This window comes from Anomaloglossus baeobatrachus, chromosome 1 (genome assembly GCF_048569485.1).
Source record: "Anomaloglossus baeobatrachus isolate aAnoBae1 chromosome 1, aAnoBae1.hap1, whole genome shotgun sequence".
In the NCBI taxonomy this organism is placed as follows: Eukaryota; Metazoa; Chordata; class Amphibia; order Anura; family Aromobatidae; genus Anomaloglossus; species Anomaloglossus baeobatrachus.
The window spans coordinates 701,102,444-701,123,833 of record NC_134353.1 but is presented as its reverse complement, the minus strand read 5'-3'; the positions used below and the strand labels follow the sequence as shown (position 1 = coordinate 701,123,833).

The 21,390-nt window shown below is 43.9% G+C and overlaps 1 protein-coding gene across 2 annotated transcripts in view; it reads left to right on the top strand.

Moving 5' to 3' along the window:
- Positions 1-20,844, top strand: part of TANGO2 (transport and golgi organization 2 homolog) — a 285,769-nt gene extending 264,925 nt beyond the window's left edge. For both annotated transcript variants that reach the window (XM_075341767.1, XM_075341766.1), the window contains exons 7-9: positions 6,189-6,342; positions 9,724-9,828; positions 20,130-20,844. In XM_075341767.1, coding sequence (XP_075197882.1) covers positions 6,189-6,342; positions 9,724-9,828; positions 20,130-20,250 — 380 coding nt within the window. In that variant the 3' untranslated portion in view covers positions 20,251-20,844. The remainder of the gene's footprint in view (positions 1-6,188; positions 6,343-9,723; positions 9,829-20,129) is intronic.
- Positions 20,845-21,390: the final 546 nt, after the last annotated feature.

The following is a 21,390-nucleotide window of genomic DNA, read 5'->3' as shown; positions in this document are numbered from 1 at the left end:
CCACTCATCAGTCTCTCAGAATTTCCTTTTCACTGGCAGATACACATATATACTCTGATATTAGCTCTATACAGGTAACTTATGATTAAGGACTTACTTGTTTTTAATACTATGTCCGAAACGCGTTAAGTTTTTCTGTATCACGCTTGGTGCAATGCGTTTGTTGGCTGATTTTTAATGACATTTTTCAATAAAGGATGCAAGTGATTTTTAAGGATATTGTGCCGGGTCCATACTCTTTCATACTCCTGACTCTTCAGTCTCCCCGGGTCACATTGTGCTCTACATGATATAGAAGTGGCTTTTACAATGTAAATCTATGGAGCGTCGGACCGAGACTCATAGATTTTACATTCTAAACGAGACTTTTGTCTGACAGAGAGTGAGCCAGATAGTCTGAAGAGCTGTGACGTCGCTGAGAAGAGGGGCAGAGCGGCACTAGATCCCTGTGAAGGTGCAGTAGGTGAGTATATTAACACATACTCCGTACACTGAGCTCTATATGACATGGAAGTGGCTTTTACAATGTAAGTCTATGAAGTGTCAGAACGAGACTCATAGACTTACATTGTAAAAGAGACTTCTGGCATCATGCATAGAGTGAGCCTGATAGCGGTGATGTCACTGAGAAGAGGAGCAGAGCGGCACTGGATCCCAGAGAAGGCAGTAGGTGAGTATATTAACACCCACTCCCTACACTGCATGCACATATACACAGGTTTATAAAAATAAATCTTCACAGGAAGGCTTAAAAAAAGGATTATGGTTGTTTGGATTGTTTGACGGTTGGGGGAAGGGTTAATGCAGACTGTCGCCTGACAAGTTCTTTGTTACAGCCTAGTCTAGTTCCCTCTATGCTCTGTATCTTTGTAGCATACCTAATAATGCAAGATTAGCTGGGGAGCCATTGAAAACACATTCAAGTGCAAAATGTTATCCGACTCCAATAGATGAGGAAAAGAAGGTTCAAAACCAATATGGATTTTCTTGTGATTGCTTCACATTCCATCACGGATGTCCCCTGTTGTTGCAATTTACTCCCAAATCAGAGGCTTCTTTTACTTGCTGCCTTTTGAAATATATCCCATGCTGATCCATTACATATTGTCATTCCTCTTTCTGTTACACTTGAAAGCACTGACTGACATTTAATGGTTAACTGTGGTTCTCCAAAGACAGTCAAGTGCATTGTGTATGCAACTCTGGTCCTGTTGTATTTGAGGTGACAGGCTTGAGTTCAGAGTGCTAAGACATGACGCAGGAGATTGTCTGATAGCATTTATAGTACTCGTGATGGTGATGGAAACTGTAATGCAGAAATACGAGCTGAGGTGAACAGCGAGCAAATAAAATATTTGCTTTTTTAATTTTAGTGCATTACAAATGTTTTTTCCACAAATGTTCAATTCAGCAAAATTTTTCAGTAATATATATGGCAAAGAAGAAAGTGTTGGTTGAACCAACTGCACACTTATCAATGCTATATTTTATTATTGAGACATGACAATTCATTTATAGTATAACACAAGCAGTCTTCTTTCCCTGCCTCGATGGATCAGACACTCCATTCTAATTTCCTGTCTTACATACATACAGTGCCTTGCAAAAGTATTCAGCCCCCTTGAATTTTTAACCTTTTGCCACATTTCAGGCTTCAAACATAAAGATAAAAATGTTAATGTTATGGTGAATAATCAACAAGAAGTGGGACACAATTGTGAAGGTGAATGAAATTTATTGCTTATTTTAAATTTTTGTAAAACATAAAAAAACTGAAAAGTGGGGTGTGCAATATTATTCGTCCCCTATACTCTCAGTGCAGCAAACTCACTCCAGAAGTTCATTGAGGATCTCTGAATGATCCAATGTTGTCCTAAATGACTGATGATGATAAATATAATCCACCTGTGTGTAATGAAGTCTCCGTATAAATGCACCTGCTCCGTTATAGTCTCAGTGTTCTGTTTAAAGCACAGCTAGCATCATGAAGACCAAGGCACACAACAGGCAGGTCCGTGATACTGTTGTGGAGAAGTTTAAAGTTCGGTTTGGTTGCAAAAAGATTTCCAAAACTTTAAACATCCCAAGAGGCACTGTGCAAGCGATCATATTGAAATGGAAGGAGTATCATACCACTGCAAATCTACCAACACCCGGCCGTCCATCCAAACTTTCATCTCAAACAAGGAGAAATCTGGTCAGAGATGCAGCCAAGAGGCCCATGATCACTCTGGATGAACTGCAGAGATCTACAGCTGAGGTGGGAGAGTCTGTATATAGGACAACGCTCAGTCATACACTGCACAAATCTGGCCTTTATGGAAGAGTGGCAAGGAGAAAGCCATTTCTTAAAGATATCCATAAAAAGTGTCATTTAAAGTTTGCCACAAGCCACCTGGGAGACACACCAAACATGTGGAAGAAAGTGCTCTGGTTAGATGAAACCAAAATCGAACTATTTGGGCACAATGCCAAACGATATGTTTGGCATAAAAGCAACACAGCTCATCAACCTGAACACACCATCCCCACTGTCGAACATGATGGTGGCAGCATCATGGTTTGGGCCTGCTTTTCTTCAGCAGGGACAGGGAAGATGGTTAAATTTGATGGGAAGATGGATGAAGCCAAATACATGACCATTCTTGAAGAAAACCTGTTGGAGTCTGCAAAAGACCTGAGACTGGTACAGATATTTGTCTTCCAACAAGACAATGATCCAAAACATAAAGCAAAATCTACAATGGAATGGTTCACAAATAAACGTATTCAGGTGTTAGAATGGCCAAGTCAAAGTCCAGACCTGAATCCAGTTGAATCTGTGGAAAGAGCTGAAAACTGCTGTTCACAAACACTCTCCATCCAACTTCACTCAGCTCGAGCTGTTTGCAAAGGAAGAATGGGCAAGAATTTCAGTCTCTCGATGTGCAAAACTGATAGAGACATACCCCAAGCGACTTGCAGCTGTAATCGCAGCAAAAGGTGGCGCTACAAAGTATTAGCTTAAAGGGGACGATTAATATTGCACGCCCCAATTTTCAGTTTATTAATTCTTACAAAAATTTAAAATAAGCAATAAAATTTGTTTACTTTCACAATTGTGTCCCACTTGTTGTTGATTGTCCACCATAAAATTTTTATCTTTATGTTTGAATCCTGAAATGTGGGAAAAGGGTAAAAAATTCAAGGGGGCCGAATACGTTCGCAAGGCACTGTAGATATGGGAGTCGGCTGATAGGAGTCTCAGAGTGTGTAAAAACTGATGGGACGGATCCGGAAAAAAACGAATCCTTTTTTTTTTTTAAAGCTGAGAGAGACAGAGAGACCCCATCATCACCGCACATGCAGGCACTCCCGCACGCATCATCACCGCACACACCCCGACACTCCCGCACGCATCATCACCACACACACCCCGACACTCCCGCACTCATCATCATCACCGCACACACCCCGGCACTCCCGCACTCATCATCATCACCGCACACCCCCCGGCAGTCCCGCACTCATCATCATCACCGCACACACCCCGGCATTACCTCAGTGACATCACCGCTGACAGCGCGACTCCCTTCAGTTGCTGCGTGGAGCTCCGAGGAGCGGCGGTGTTCTACTGCCGCTCCTGTCAGCTTCATGTAGCAGAACTGAAATCGTCGCGGGACCTCTGGATTACGTCACACCTGGAGGGGTATTTGGGGATTTTAATAAAATAGTTAAAGAAGTTGTTTTTTTGTCTTTTATTCCAAATAAAGTATTTTTTCGGGTGTATGTGTTTATTTACTTTCACTTACAGGTTAATCATTGGGGGTGTCTCATAGACGCCTGCCATGATTAACCCCTTATTACCATGATTGCCACCGCACCAGGGCAATTCGGGATGAGCCGGGTAGAGTCCCGGGACTGTCGCAACTAATGGATGCGGCAATTCCGGGCGGCTGCTGGCTGATATTGTTAGGGTGGGGGGCTCCCCATAACGTGGGGCTCCCCATGCTGAGAATAACAGCCTTCAGCCGTGTGGCTTTATCTTGGCTGGTATCAAAATTGGAGGGGACCGCACGCCGTATTTTTTTAATTTATTTATTTATTTTACTGGAAGATATAGACCCGCCCACCGGCAGCTATGATTAGTTGCAGTGAGACAGCCGTCACTCATCGTGGGGGCGTGTCTGCCTGCAACCAATCATAGGCGCCGGTGGGCAGGGAAAGCAGTGAATACGAGATTGAATAATGGGCGGCCGGCATTTTCAAATTAGGAAAAGCCGCCAGAGGAGTGTGACCGGTGATCGGTGAGAGTGAGTGAGTGAGTCTGTGAGAGGGAGAGAGAAAGGCTGGGGCCACACGGGGCACTACTGCGATGCTTGCATGACACGCGGCTCGCGCTGGCAGCACAGCAGGAGCCGAGTGTCATGCTAGTGTCCCTGCGTCTGCGGTCCGACCGTGAGAGCGGACCACAGCTGCAGGGGGCGAGCAGGCTCTCAGGAGGGGCGGGCCGGCACGGAGGAGGGGAAGGTGGGATTTATCTCCCTCTCTTCTCCGTTGCCGGCTATTGCGACTCTCGCTCTGCTCGCGCGGTACACCGGTGTACCGCGAGTGCAGTGCGATTTTTTTTCTCGCCCCATTCACTTGAATGGGTGCGAGAGAAAAAAGTCTCGCATTACAGTCGCAGCATGCTGGGATTGTTTTCTCGGTCCGATTAGGACTGAGAAAATAATCGCTCATATGCGCTGACACACAGGCTAGAATTTGTCCGAGTGGAATGCGATGTTTTATCGCACTCCACTCGCACCGATTTTCTTAGGCCAGAGAGAGAGAGTGAAATTTTCTGACAAGCAATGTTTTTCTCACTTCTGGGCATGCTCAGAAGTAAAAACCGAATCCAGTACATGCTTCCGGCGTTTGATGCATGCCACCGGATTCGGCGTGCATAGACTTTCATTATTCCCCATGCCGCACAGCGCCACACCCGGCGCTATGCGTTTTTTTGCCACTGACAAAAAATGTTCCTCTCTGCGTCCTGTGCAGCCGCTGGAGTGACGATTTTTGCCGCAACCGACAAAAAACAGATCAAACGCAAGTACTTGCGGCACAATCCGGCACTAATAAAAGTCTATAAGGAAAAACCGCACCCAGCGGCAAAAAAAAAAAACGGATGTGTTTTTTCTGCAAAGCGCCGGATTGCTTTCATACATCCAGATTTCTCTGCAAAAACCGGATGTATGAAAGCAGTCTTAATGACATCTAAAGGCCCTGTCACACACAGAGATAAATCTGCGACAGATCTGTGGTTGCAGTGAAATTGTGGACAATCAGATCCAGGTTTGTGGCTGTGTACAAATGGAACAATATGTCCATGATTTCACTGCAACCACAGATCTGCCAAAGATTTATCTCTGTGTGTGACAGGGCCTTTAGGATAGATAGGTCATCAATATCAGATCACTGGGAGTCTGACACCCAGACTCCCCCCTCAATAAATCTATCACCCGCTTAGGCAGAGAATGGATTTAAAAAGTGTGCAGAGCAGAATACGACCACTCTGTCCTACTCTTTAGTTGTCTTTCCCAGTACTGCAAATTTCATTAGTTCAATATGAGCTGATCTGCAGCACTCAGGGGCAGCCTAAACCATGTGAAGATGTTCCCATCTGTGCACTGTTATGCTGATTAGTGGTAGTAGAGGATGTCGAACCACCATTGATCTGATATTGATGTCTTATCCCAAGTATGGGTCATCAATATCGTAGTAGTGGAAAAACAATTTGAAGACAATTGTCCAATTATTAGATCCTCAATGCTCCACCGGTATTCCTCCATATAAAATCAGTGTGACATCTCACTGGCCTTTTTTTTTAACATACAAAGCTTTATCATGATGATGTTGTAGTGCTACTTTCTCCTTTGTACTTTATGTTCCTCTGCTACAAACTGTGTAAGTGAAATTTACTGAACATTTACTAATTTTCTTTATGTCCATTGTAACATTTACAATATTAAAAATGCACATGATGACTATATATATACAGTATATACACACATATATATATATATATATATATATATATATTCTGCATTGTAGAATGTGTAACTGAGACAATAGTCACATAATAATAAGGCACTGAAGCTTCTCTATAGATTTCTATCTGTTGGGGCAGTATTTCACTTTTATGTTACTCTTAATATCTCCCACAGGACTATATGGCTTGAGCTGCAGCCTGCTAGATACCCCTTGGAAGAAACTCCAACATGGGAAGAATCTTTTTGCTGATATCATCAAAAAGAGCCAGGACATTGCCAGAGAAGACCTAGTACAGAAGCTCATTAAAGTGATGAATAATGAAGAACCGTAAGAACAAAACGACCTACATTTTCGTATGAAAGTGCCATAGCAGCAATTCTTATACCTGGTCTCAAGAAGGCCAATTTTTCTAAAAGTAGCAAGGTTACTAGATCAAACTAAGCAGAAATGCAGTCCGCAGTGATTGCTTCTGTTCGGGTTTCTTCCTATAGTCTGTGGCTTCCCTACAGAACTGTACTGACATGCCAAAGTTTTCATGCTGCAGCCAAGAAACCTTTTTTTTTCCTGTAACAAGCCAAAAAGTTATTATTGAATGAACTGTATTTGATATAGTCTATTTACAAGGTGCAGCAATTAACCCCAGACTTGCTATATTATAAAAACATGTAGACACATTTTAGCAAGGACCGTTTTTAGATGTACGTTCCATGGGAAAATTAACAGACCATTAAAATGACAAAGTTTTTATGTGGAGAACCTTTGCAAAGAAGTAGTTCTTCAAATTTTTCCTTTTATATATATTTTTTTATCAAAAATCATGCAATATGGCATGAATTATACTTCTTACCCTCTATCCCAGGGGTCTCAAACTCAGCTGGATGTATGGGTCGCATATAGAAAAAAAGAAATTGAGAGGGGCCGCATTCTTTGCATGACAAAGTGACAATTTTAGTGATTTAATTTCTTTTTCTATACATCCTTGTAGTATTGTGCCCATTTTTGTGGTATTGTGCCCATCCTTGTGCCCTGTAGTATTGTGCTCATCCTTGTGGTATTGTGCCCATCATTGTGCCCAGTAGTATTGTGCCCAGTAGTATTGTGCTCATCCTTTTAGTATTGTGCTCATCCTTATAGTATTTTGCCCAGTAGTATTGTGCTCATCCTTGTGGTATTGTGCACTGTAGTGTTGTGCTCATCCTTGTGGTATTGTGCCCATGCTTGTGCCTAGTAGTATTGTGCCGAGTAGTATTGTGCTCATCCTTGTGCCCAGTAGTATTGTGCCCAGTAGTATCGTGCTCATCATTGTAGTATTGTACCCAGTAGTATTGTGCTCATCTTTGTAGTATTGTGCCCAGTAGTAATGTGCTCATCCTTATGGTATTGTGCCCAGTAGTATTGTGCCCATCTTTGTGCCCTGTAGTATTATGCCAAGTAGTATTGTGCCCATCCTTTACGCAAAAAAAAATTCTCTTCACCTTTCCTCCGTTCCCTCTTATTAAGCTGTGTGCCCATGATCAGTGTTCACAGCGGTTTGGATACAGCGTGTTTCAGCTGCATCCAAAACGCTGCAATGTACAGTATAAGCAGAGTGGATGGGATTTCTAGAAATCCCATTTCACTGTGCACGTGCGGCCCATGGCGAAAACTGACCTGCGGTGCAACTTTCAGAGGCTGCAGCATGTCAGTTCTTTGCTGCGGAGTCGCATGCACCCTCCCTAGGGAGAACACAGCAAGGAGACCGCAACGCCCTGAACCCTGACCACAGGCATGGGCAGCTGCGGTATCCTGTGGGGGGTACTTGCGGCCCCGCAGGTCAGGACCCGCCGTGTCCAGGACGCAGCGGGTCCTGATCGTGGGCACGTACCTTACCTGTTTGTTGCGGCCAGTGACGAACGTGGCCCTATCCAACGGTCGGCATCGGCAGGCTTTACTACAGTTGACTCATTTGCGGTAACGCGCAGAGGAGATGTCTACACTGTACCAAGGACTGCCACCAGCCAATCAGATGCAAGGAGGTGAAGTCATACAGCGACATCACCGCCTTTCATCTGATTGGCGGGCGGCAGCCATTGGCATAGCGCAGACAGCTCCTCTGCGCGGCATCACAAATGATTCAACTGTAGTAAAACACTGCCGGTGCCGACCCCCGGCATAGGGCCACGATCGTCACTGGGTCTGCGGGCCACAACAAGCAGCCTCGGGCCGCGTGTTTGAGACCTCTGCTCTAACCCGTCTTCCTGCCTTGAGAATCCCATCCAATAATATGTTGTATTTGTCTTCCATTGCTGTTGGGTTAAATCCACATTTTTTTGTTGTGAATTTGGGGAGGTGGCTTTAAAACAGAGCTTATCTGGTTCTAAGTTATTTTGACAAAAAAAGTGATGTGATCCAAGCCTTGCAGCCTATATGGGGTTTTCCAGGACTTTGATATTGATGACCTAGACTTAGGGGCACTTTGCACACTACGACATCGCAGCCCGATGCTGCGATGCCGAGTGCGATAGTGCCCGCCCCCGTCGCAGCAGCGATATGTGGTGATAGCTGGCGTAGCGAAAGTTATCGCTACGCCAGCTTCACACACACACTCACCTGCCGTGCGACGTCCCTGTGGCCGGCGACCCGCCTCCTTGTTAAGAGGGCGGGTCGTGCGGCGTCACTGCGACGTCACACGGCAGGCAGCCAATCAGAGCGGAGGGGCGGAAATGAGCAGGATGTAAACATCCTGCCCACCTCCTTCCTTCCGCATATCCTACGGAAGCCGCAGTGAGGCCGGTAGGAGACGTTCCTCGCTCCTGCGGCTTCACACACAGCGATGTGTGAAGCCGCAGGAGCGAGGAACAACATCGGACCGTCGCGTCAGCGTAATCATGGATTACGCCGACGCTGCACCGATGATACGATTACGACGCTTTTGCGCTCGTTAATCGTATCATCCAGCCTTTACACACTGCGATGTCGCATGCGATGCCGGAAGTGCGTCATTTTCAATTTGACCCCACCGACATCGCACCTGCGATGTCGCAGTGTGCAAAGTGCCCCTTAGGATGGGTCATCGATATCACATTGGTGGGGGTTTGATGACCATCATCCTCACCAATCAGCGGGGACTGTACAGGGGCTATTCTCACGTGCTGCAGGTTAGCTCCTATTGAAGTGAATGAGGGCTGAATCCACAGTGTATGGAGCTGTGATCTCAGTACTGTATACTATGTACATCTTCTATCTTTAATAAATGGATTATTATATGAGCCTTGTGCAGGTTAGAAAGTATAATTTCTCTGGAAATTACAGATATTTTAGATAGATTTATGCGTTACAAATCACATGTCAACTATAATCTCTTACTTCTTGGACTATTACACATATGATGTTCCTAATGATCATAGGTAATATATAAAACCCCAGTAACACCCTACTGGACGTTTCTTTTGGGGTCTGATTGCCCCATAATAAATATTTTAGCATTCTCATCTCTGCACATGCCTTGTATATTCCGCTGCTGGCCTGGTGCAGTGTTTTGCTTAGTGCCATCCTTGTGTGCTCTGAGCTCCCTCTAGTGCTGTTCAGTAAGAAGAAATCAACATTTCATTCTAGGTTCATAGATGTAATAATGTTGGTGGCAGATTCTCTGGGTGGAATGTGTTTAACATTAATGTGAAAACTGATATTTAACATTAATTTCTCAAGAATCTGAACTCTGTCTTCCAGGCAGCTGCCAGACCCGGCTATAGAAGAACAGGGACAGGACTTTGTAAGACCAATCTTAAACAGCTATTCAGCAGTCTGTGTTCGTTGCCCGGGCTATGGAACAAGGTATGTTTAGTATATTGCTAGCGCTTACTGTAGCTATATCCCCATAACTTTTTAAGACAATGCAGTTACATTATTCAGGCATTTTTTTTGAATGCTTGTTGAGTTTTATCACTTTTAACACTAAAGCTTTCCACCCCAACAACTCCCACCTACAGCTGCACAAAATACTATCCAGACACATTCCACATTTAGATACTAGAGTTGAAGTGAATTGATTTGCAGGACCCTGTCCATCACGCCTGTCAATATCTGTAGGCACTGGACAGGAGCCCTGAGGATCACCTCCTACCGCTCGACATCTGTGGCTATTCTTTTAATTTGCCAGCCTGGTGTGACGTCACTTGTGTAATGCCTTTAGAATGTAAGCCGTCATGGGCAGGGCCCATTCTCCCCTCTGTACCAGTCTGTGTCATGTAACTTACCGTATATCTGTATTTTGTATGTAACCCCTTCTCATGTACAGCACCATGGAATCAATGGTGCTCTATAACTAAATAAATAATAATAACAGTGACATTTAACAAGGGCAGCTAAAGAAAAGACGTAAATTAGAGACAGTTCTCCAAGCCCCTATCTAGCGGCTACAGATTAATGATATGGCCAATGGACCAGGTCCTGCGAGTCCATTGATACCAACTTTAATAAAACGCATTCACAACACACATTGGTCCAATAAATTTAAAGATAAAAAGAACACAAAATATAACTTTTTTTAAGAAATACCAGCTACATATAAAAAGAAAACCATGTCACTTCAGTCAAAGTTGAGTCAACCCAGGTCATTCTAACCAAGGAGCCCACAAGGATTCAAGCTTCTTAGCATAATCTTTTTTTTATATACATACCTTTTTCCATACTAGGAACCCAATTCACCATGTTTGGCAAGAAAACAGATTTTCTACTATACAGTTATCCGCTATCACATTTGGAGCTGGGTATAACTCTTTAGTGAGACCTATCATATTACCTCCAGGTTAGGTTTTAGAAAAGATTATAAAAATATACATAAAATACAACCCTTAACGAGATGGTTCACTACTTAGCATAGTGGCCATACATCTCTGTAAGCCTCATAGAGGAGGCTTTTTTCAACTACCTTGTTTAGTAAATTCTGCCTTCCAGCGGCACTATTGCGGTCTGCTCATCCCCATCATGTGACCCCTGGACTCCGTGACCTCTAAGATCCGGTGATGTCACGTTGACTTCCAGTTTCCTCACATCACCGAGGTGGGCCCCAGTCTCCGCGAGTGACTGAGCTGTGGGTGGAGTTTCACCGCTCATCACAGCCCAGCATCTCGCACGCTCTCTACTTCGCTGCAGAGCACTGCATGCAGGAGCGATGTTGGGCTGTGACGAGCGGTGAAACACCGCCCACAGCTCAATCACTCAGGAAGACTAGAGCCCGCCTCGGTGATGTCGGGTCAACTGGAAGTCAACATGACATCACCAGATCTCAGAGTTCATGGAGCCCAAGGGTCGCATGATGGGAATGCCGCTCAGAGGCAGAATTTACTAAACAAGGTATTTGAAAAAAGCCTTCTCTATGAGGCTTACAGTGAAGTTTGGCCACTGTGCTGAGTAGTGAACCACTCCTTTAAAGGATATCTGAGGAATTTTCTATGTAATCTAAGGACAGCATGCTATAGGGGTTAAACAACTATACCTCTCCTATTAGGCTGTGTGCTGTTGTTTACTTAAACTATAGTCTTTATCACTTAGTGATTATCATTGCTTGGACTACAATGTCACACACACAGGACAGTACGACACGCCCCCTCCTCTGATTGACACCTCACTGTTAATGTGCAATTTCTATTGAGAGCCTGGTGTGGTGGGGACAGCTCCCTGTACTGTGCTACATGGATAAATCTATAAGCTCTGATTGTGTCAGAACCAAGTAATCTAAGTGATACATTGCTAGATTCAGAATCTCGTTGCCTACATTAATAATCATTAATAATTATTATTTACAGAGTGAGCTCAGCTTTTCAGCCTATTGCAAATTTTTTTATTTTTTACTTTTTTTTATAATTCCCACAGGTTTTTGCAAATTCTAAAAGGCCAGACAATGACCTCTATATGTTAACATTTATTAAATGCTTTGTACTTTCTTGCTTTGTCCCAGCCCACGCTATCCGTGCTACTTCCAAATCTCAATGTTCCCTGTTGCTTAGAGATGTTCAACCATGTTCAACCAGAGCCTTTCAACCATAGAAATCAAGATGGTGGTACTGATGTAATTTAACCATGTGATCCAGAGGCATAGCTAGGGGTTCAGCTGGGGGGGGGGACTTCTGAGTGGGCCCTGGTTACAACTACAGTGGTGCATCCTAATTATAGGTATACGAGAACCTCAACAGATGACCAGGCTGAAAATACATCTCTATACAAAGACTAGAAATTATATTACCTCCATACAGTGATTATATAGTGGTAGATAAAAGTCCTACAGACCATACAAGTGATTACAGTACAGTTATATATTACATGGCTTACAGATGACATTTTTTCTGATCGAGTAGTTCAATTTTCCTGTCTTTTCCATCTGGCCTTGACTGACATGACAACTTCTCTAGTCACAACTGCAGAGATTTCAACAAAACCAAATTTGACTTTTCACATTCTAGCCCCGTCCTTATCTATTCTCAACCTGCACTAACTCCTCATCCTGCCATATGTCGCCCTATACCTGCCAAGTAGTGATGGGCAGACCCGGACTGTAAATGTCTGGATCCATGCTGTTACAAATGTACCAGAGTGCCAGACCGGGTCCCGGGATTCCGGTTGTTGATCCGACTCCAGCAATCTTAGAAATTAAAAAAAAAATAATAAAGGAAAAATAAAGAAAGTAAGCATGAAGTAAGCTCTTCTTACTTCAAAGGCACTTGCATGGATGTAACTGCTCCCACGGCCTCTCCTTCACTTCCTGGGCTGCTCATTATTGCTCATCCATATGCACTGTTTTCTCCACCCACTGGCGTCTGTGATTAGCTGCAGTCAGACACGCTCCCCAGCCTGTGTGACAGCATCTGACTATAACCAATCACAGGCGCTGTCTGCGGGTCCATATCGTGGTATAAAAATAAATAAAATATTTGGCGTAGTGTCCCCCCCATATAATGATACCCAGCACAGATAAAGCATACGACTACAGGCTGCAGCCCCCAGCTGTGCGCTTGTCTTTGCTGTGTATCAAAATAATTGGATCCGTATGCGGGTTTGTATTTTTTTTTAATTATTTAAATAAATAATTTTAAAAACCGACGAACGCTTCCACCCAATTTTGATATCCAGCCATGATAAAGCCCGACAGCTGGGGGCTGGTATTCTCAGGCTGGGGAGGCCCATGCTTATTGGGCCACCCCAGCCTACAAATAGCAGCCTTCAGCTGCCCAGGATTGTCACATCCAGTAGATGGGAAAATCCTGTCACTTTTCCCGGCTCTTCCTGATTGCCCTGCTGCGGTGGCAATCAGGGTAATTAGGGGTTAATAACAGCCCATAGCTGCCAATAAGCCCTAGATTAGTAATGGAAGGCGTTTATGATACTCCCCCATTACTAATCTGTAAGTGAAAGTAAATAAACACACAACGAAAAATCTTTTATTTGGAAAAAAATACAAAAAAACACCCTCTTTCACTAATTCATTAACCCCTAAAATACCCCTGCAGGTCCAACGTAATCCACACAAGGTCCCACAACGATTCCAGCTCTGCTACATATCTTAAGTTACAGCGCACGATCATGGAACATGACCTAACGCTGTGAATGAGTCATGCGATGAGGTTATTTGTTGTCACAGTGGGTTCCCACAGTCCTCCACCTGTGACCGCAGGTAACCTGACCTCAGTAAACTCAGGTTCACAGACCTGAATCTCCTGGCAGCTGCCACACTATATAATGGCCCCTGCATTAGCTGCCACAATATATAACGGCCCCCACATTAGCTGCCACAATATATAATGGCCCCTACATTAGCTGCCACAATATATAATGGCCCCCACATTAGCTGCCACACTATATAATGGCCCCCAAACTAGTACCCAAACAGTATAATGGCCCCTACACTTTGAGGGGCCCCCACAGTAGCCCTTACAATGCATTATGGGCCCCTCCTTCATTGATCATGATGCCCCTGTGACGCCCTGGCAAAACCAGGTAGTCACAGATAGGCCCCCGCTTAACACCATCCCTCACTTAGGTGACACACAGCCGACCTGAAACCCTAGTCACCCCCCCTTAGGGAAAGATAGGCACACCAGTGGGCGGGACCAGGCGGTTGGACACGTCCACCCAGGGGTTTAGACAGCCTGGGGCGGGAAAAACAACAGATTAAGTTGGTAGTTCAAGTTGAGAGGAGTGTGGGCTGGAGCTAGGTGTAGCTCCAGCAGAGGAAGTTCAAGTTGAACGGTGCCAGGGTTGGAGCCCTGGTACCTTGGCTAGGTGGCAGACGGTGGTCTCCGTCAGCAGGAGATGGGAAGACGGCTCAGCAGATCCGAGGTGTACCGGGAACAGGGTTGTAGCCAGCCGGTACCTACACAGAGAACTGACCCGGAAACCGAAACCAGCGGCCTAGCTAATTAACCGATTGAGGGCAGGATTATAGGTCCTGTCCCACCCAAAGTCCCTAAGAGAAGACAACAGCCCACCGATAGGGATAAGGCCACCACCAGGGCCCATAGATCCCACGGGCCATCATCTGCGGGCATGGCTCCTTAGGCCCCATCCACACGGGAGCGGACTCCTGAGTTCCAGACCAGGCAGGCCACCATACACAAAGCAAGTGCAGAGGAAAAGGACAGTGACCACCAGCCCGGGTGGGGGACCTGAATGCAACCGGCCGCGGTGGCCGGCCACCAGCACCTTGGTTTACCAAAAGACTTGTGTGATTCATTTACTGTGAGTAACCAAACATCCCCCTGCACATCTGGGCTTGCCGGCCCTTGCCATCGCAATACCCTGCACAATGACACTGGATCCCGGGGTAACCATCCCTACCCACGGAGGGGTTAACATCCAGGTGCCACTACATCTCCCCCGGGTACCCCACAACAGCAGCGGTGGTGTCCCACCTCACCACACACCGTGGGTGGCGTCACAAACTTAATACGGCCTAGCCCGTACATCTACGTCCCCCTTTTTATTCGGCATGTCCGCGAGACCCCCGGGTCCGGAAACCCTCGAGCCACCCACAGAAGGGCTGGATCCGAGCAGCGGCGGCTGCTAGCACTGGGATGGCACACCCCCACCTCACATCACAAGTTTTCGTTAAAATAAAAAAAACATCATATACTCACCAAAACCAGGATCACAACGAGTCCTCCTTCAAAGCACCGATCCACGCATAGGATGTCAGAGGCCCAGCATGGCACAATGATGTCACCGTGCTGGGACGCAAACGTCCTGTGCATGTGCCATCACTCAAAGCACTGCATCATCCTGCCGTTCTGTAGACCGCGGGCTTAAAGTGACCTGTGGTTTCATAACGGAAAGTGGTAGTGCAGGATGACCGTGACTCCCTCCTCTACTGCAGATCTTAACTATATCGGATAGCTGCACGCGCCGTTATAGTTAAGGGTAGCATAGCTCCGGGTGGGCCCTGCTAAGTGCGGGGCCTGGTGTACTACACCCTCTTTCTCCCTGGTAGCTACAACCCCTGGCAAAAATTATGGAATCACCTGGCTCTGAGGATGTTCATTCAGTTGTTTACTTTTGTTTAAAAAAAAGCAGATCACAGACATGGCACAAAATTAAAGTAATTTCAAATGATAACTTTCTGGCTTTAAGAAACACATTAAAAAAATCATGAAAACATAATGTGCTAGCCAGTATCTGTTACTTTTCAAGACCAAACGGGGGGAAAATTATGGAATCACTCAATTATGAGGAAAAAATGATGGAATCATGAAAAACAAACAAAAGAACACTCCAATACATCACTAGTATTTTGTTGCATCACCTCTGGCTTTTATAATAGCTTACAGTCTCTGAGGCATGGACTTAATGAGTGACAAACAGTACTCTTTATCAATCTGGCTCCAAATTTCTCTGATTGCTGTTACCAGATCAGCTTTGCAGGTTGGAGCCTTTTCATGGACCATTTTCATCAACTTCCACCAAAGATTTTCAATTGGATTGAGATCCGGACTATTTGCAAGCCATGTCATTGACCTTATGTGTCTTCTTTCAAGGAATGTTTTCACAGTTTTTGCTCTATGGCAGGCTGCATTATCATCTTGATAAATGATTTCATCATTCCCAAATATACTTTCAATTGATGAAATAAGAAAAGTGTCCAAAATTTCAATGTAAACTTGGGCATTTATTGAAGATGTAATGACAGCCATCTCCCCAGTGCCTTTACCTGACATGCAGCCCCATGTCATCAATGACTGTGGATATTTACATGTTCTCTTCAGGCAGTCATCTTTTTATTGTTAAGATTTTTTGTATGCAAATCCCATTTCCTTTAGGCGGTTTCTTACAGTTCGGTCACAGACATTGACTCCAGTTTCCTCCCATTCATTCTTCATTTGTTTTGCTGTGCATTTTTTGTTTTGGAGACATATTGTTTTAAGTTTCCAGTGTTGACACTTTGATGTCTTCCTTGGTCTACCAGTATGTTTGCCTTTAACAACCTTCCCGTGTTGTTTGTATTTGGTCTAGATTTTAGACATAGCTGATTGTGAGCAACCAACATCTTTTGCAACATTGCGTGATGATTTATCCTTTTTTAACCCTAGAACGTATACCTGGGGCCTCACAGGCCTGCTAGGTTACTTGTTTTCTATTTTCTGCAAGATTACTTTAGTTAGAATTTTGAAACTCTAGGTATTCCTCAGGTATATAGTTGGTAGTAATTTCCAGTTGTTCATATATTTTTATGTTATATGTATTTTGGTAAAACAACTCTTTTTTTGGGACTACCCCATATTCACATACCTGGGGCCTTTTAGGCCTGTACTTGGTTTACATGTGATCCTCAGTCTTTTTGTCTGTACTGTTGCTGGGGAAGACTTTGTCTTTATCTTGTCTTACTTTGTCTTTGAACTTTTGATGCCTACCATGATGGAGCGAAGCAACACGAAATACTTGCCAAGGCAAATTACGGAAGCTATGATCCGATGTGGTATACATTTCCAGGAACCTCCAGAGCCAAGAGAAAAAAAAAGAAAGGAAAGTTTTTGAAAAGAAATACTCCTGCACCATGTTTACTACAACTTTTATATAAAAAACTTTTAGACAAAAAAAATTGTTTTATATATATATAAAGAATTATATAGAATGCATATATTGAGCGTTTTAAGCCGGTGTAATTACTTTTTCTTGTTTTATGCACATAATTATAATGTTTTGAAATATTCACATCTGAAATAAACTTTGAAAAGTATTTCTATTTGCGTTTCTCCATGTTATTTGCACACAGGCCTAAAAGGCCCCAGGTATGTGAAAGTGTAGATATCTATGGTTGCATGTTCTAGGGTTAAGAGTTTGATAATCCTCTCCTTTGTTTCAATTGACACCTCTCATGTTGGAGCCATGATTCATGTTAGTCCACTTGGTGCAACAGCTCTCCAAGGTGTGATCACTCCTTTTTAGATGCAGACTTACAAGCAGATCTTATTTGATGCAGGTGTTAGTTTTGGGAATGAAGATTTACAGAGTGATTTCAGAATTTTTTCCTCATAATTGAGTGGTTCCATAATTTTTTTCCCCTGTTTAGTCTTGAAAAGTAGTGGTCACTGGCTAGCACATTTTGTTTTCATGATTTTTTTTTTTAGTGTTTCTTAAAGCCAGAAAATTGACATTTGAAATGACTTTAGTTTTGTGCCATTTCTGTGATCTGCTTTTTTTAAACAAAAGTAAACAACTGGATGAACATCCTTAGAGCCAGGTGAGTCCATAATTTTTGCCAGGGGTTGTACTAGCTACGCTACTGATGTGCACTTACTGTTGTGCCAATCCTCTGTAGATGTTGAATAGTCCTGAACTGTTTAGTGGTTGTGCAAAAGCAAACACAGGCAAGCTGTCATAAGGATAAGATACATGACTTCTGCGGTCTTTATTCTAATGGGCAGTAGGGGCTTTTAAATGAAGAGCCACTGGTTAACTTAACGTGGGTTTCCTGGGATAGAATACAACTTTGTCTCCAGAAAATCACAAATCCTGCAGGTTTTTTTAAAGTGACATTTTGCTTTTCTGGAGCTCAATATAACGATACACATTAGGCTAAAGTCTTCCGATAATGGCAGGATCAGCAATCCGTCTAATGTGTATGGGGACCTTCTAACTCACTCCCAACAGATCATGCTAAGGGTTCTTATATATGGGGAATTTCGGAAGAGAGAGCTGTTAGCTAAACAATCATTTGGCCGACAGTCACCCAATGTTCATGGGAGCTTATCCATGACATAAAGACTACTGATATTACTGACTGTGATTCTATTTGTCTACTATGTATATGTCTAATATTGAAAAAGTCCGTGGAGCCTCTGTTAGGAGTCTCAACACAGAAACCAGCCAGATATCTCTCCGGGAAGGACCCAGCCAAGGGGTGGCTCTTTCTAGGAGACCACCATAACCACCATATTAAGTGGCCCCTTTAGTCAATATCCAACTTTTTGACAACTTTAAAGATATGACAAGGGAAATACCATGGCCAGGTATCCATCCACAGACAGCTGTTTCGGGGTATTGCCCCTCATCAGTGTGGAGTAGAATTCTGGCCAGGTGGGAGCAATGCCTAGTAGACTAACAAGACAAAACAATCACTGATCTTGAGGAGACCAGCCAGAGAAAACACTGCCGGCAGCCAGCGAGTGCGCTCAAGACAGTGAAATCCTAGGTACATTGTCCCCTGGGAAATATGCAAATCAAAAAAGTCCGTGGAGCCTCTGTTAGGAATCTCAACACAGAAACCAGCTAGATACCTGTTAAGCTACTTTTATTGTTATCTAAAGGGTAGTGTTTATCCTTATGGAGAGCTTCAAGTTAAGGCCCCGTCACACTAAGCAACATCGCTAGCAACATCGCTGCTAACGAACAACTTTTGTGACGTAGCAGCGATGTTGCTAGTGATGTCGCTGTGTGTGACATCCAGCAACAACCTGGCCCCTGCTGTGAGGTCGTTGGTTGTTGCTGAATGTCCTGGGCCATTTTTTAGTTGTTGCTGTCCCGCTGTGAAGCGCACATCGCTGTGTGTGACAGCGAGACAGCAACAACTAAATGTGCAGGGAGCAGGAGCCGGCTTCTGCGGACGCTGGTAACCACAGTAAACATCGGGTAACCAAGAAGGCCTGTCCTTGGTTACCCGATATTTACCTTCGTTACCAGCCTCCGCCGCTCTCACTGTCAGTGCCGGCTCCTGCTCTGTGCACATGTAGCTGCAGGACACATCGGGTTAATTAACCCAATGTGTGCTGTAGTTAGGAGAGCAGGGAGCCAGCGCTAAGCATTGTGCGCTGCTCTGTGCACATTTAGCTGCATTACACATCGGGTAATTAACCCGATGTGTGCTGTAACTAGGAGAGCAAGGAGCCAGCGCTAAGCGGTGTGCGCTGCTCCCTGTTCTGTGCACATGTAGCTGCAGCACACATCGGGTAATTAACACGATGTGTGCTGTAACTAGGAGAGCAGGGAGCCAGCGCTCAGTGTGCGCTGCTTCCTGCTCTCTGCACGTGTAGCTGCGTGCGCTGGTAACCAAGGTAAATATCGGGTTGGTCACCCGATATTTACCTTAGTTACCAAGCGCAGCATCTTCCACGCGGCGCTGGGGGCTGGTCACTGGTTGGTGTAGCGACGCTCCAGCGATCCCTGCCAAGTCAGGTTGCTGGTGGGATTGCTGGAGCGTCGCAGTGTGACATCTCACCAGCAACCTCCTAGCAACTTACCAGCGATCCCTATCGTTGTTGGGATCGCTGGTAAGTTGTTTAGCGTGACTGGACCTTTAGTGTAAGGAGACTTATAGGACACGCAATGCTCCTCTGGTAAATAAATACACAAATTGCCCTTCAGATGTAGAGGACTTGAACTCTCGTTCCACCTACTGCAAGTGGCAATCCTGTAAGTCATTATCCATCAATATTAACTTTTAATATTGCTACTTCTAGTAGTTGGCACTAGAATTCAAGTCTAACTCTGAAGAGGCAATTTGTATACACAGTTCTCCCAATAAATGATGATGTCCTTTATAATGTACTGTATATTGATACTCATCACTTATGCTAGGTAAATAGTATATGATTTAATGAAGGCAGAGGCAAAATGGAATTTCATTTACACCTTCTTTATTTTGTTTCTAGGACCAACACCATAGTTCTCATTGATGGAGAAGGACAAGTGACCTTCACCGAACGCACAATGCTAAATTGTGACATCTCTCAGTGGAAAACTAGCACATACCAGTTTAAGCTACAACATTAGTATTTTATCATAAAGAAAATCTCCGTTAACCAAGGATAATTATACATATCAAACATTGTGAACTTCTGGTGCCTAAAAAATGCTAAAATGTATTAAATTATTGAAATACTGTTATTAACCAGCACAAAAGCCAGAGAACCAAACGAAAGCACAACTACCAGTGGGAAATATCTTCTGTCTCTATAAATATTTTTAACTTTGTCTTATTTATGCAGCAAGCACATCAATAATGCATCACGTTGTAAAAAACAAATGGGTCGGAAAAGCGTGGAAACGATGTTAAGTATTTGAATCTTGTATGTGTAAACTGAAAGGCGGCGATCTTTGATTTGTAGCCTCTAGTTTTGCTTTAAGAACATGCATCAATAAAAGATATGGTTAATAATATAAGCACATCATTATGCTGAGATTTGTAATGTGACAAGATAGCATTAATGTCTTCTCCTTGAGTCATCTTGGTTTATTTTTCTTACCAAAGCCTAGGGTTTAATGACTGATCCTGAGGCAAGATATTAACTGATATTAGTACTGGCTGTTAGAGGCACTGCTTACTCTTCAAATAGCTGTCAATAAAAATGTCAATGTTTTACAAGATCCATTTTTATCATCCGGGCACATTACTGTAATTATTGAAAGTAAAATATCTGATAATCTAGCATGTTTAGAATCACCAAGATGCCAGATTATTGGAATTTGTAGTTGGTTGTAATTTAGTTATGTGGAAACAACAGCATCTGTGTGTTCTAGTAGTATAGATTGTTAAATGACGGACATTTTGGGGGCATTTTTGGCACTGAAAGGGGTTTTCCCAAAATTGCAAGTTATTCTCAATCCATAGGATAATGGTTAACTTGCTGATTAATAGGTGTGAAAATGTTGGGACCTCCCCAATTTTTAGAATGGGGCTCTGTAGAGCCCTGTTTTTATTGGAGTGGAGGTACACATGTTCAGGCTCTGCTCAATTCATTCTCTATTGGACTACTGGAAACAGCTGAGCACTGTAATGGACTTTCTCCATCAGTCCCATAGACAATGAATATAGTGGAGGACAAGTATACATACGTCCGCTCCATTGAAGACTATGCTCTCATAGACTTGGATTGAGAGCTAGTGACCGTTAACTGTGACTTCCAGCCAGTG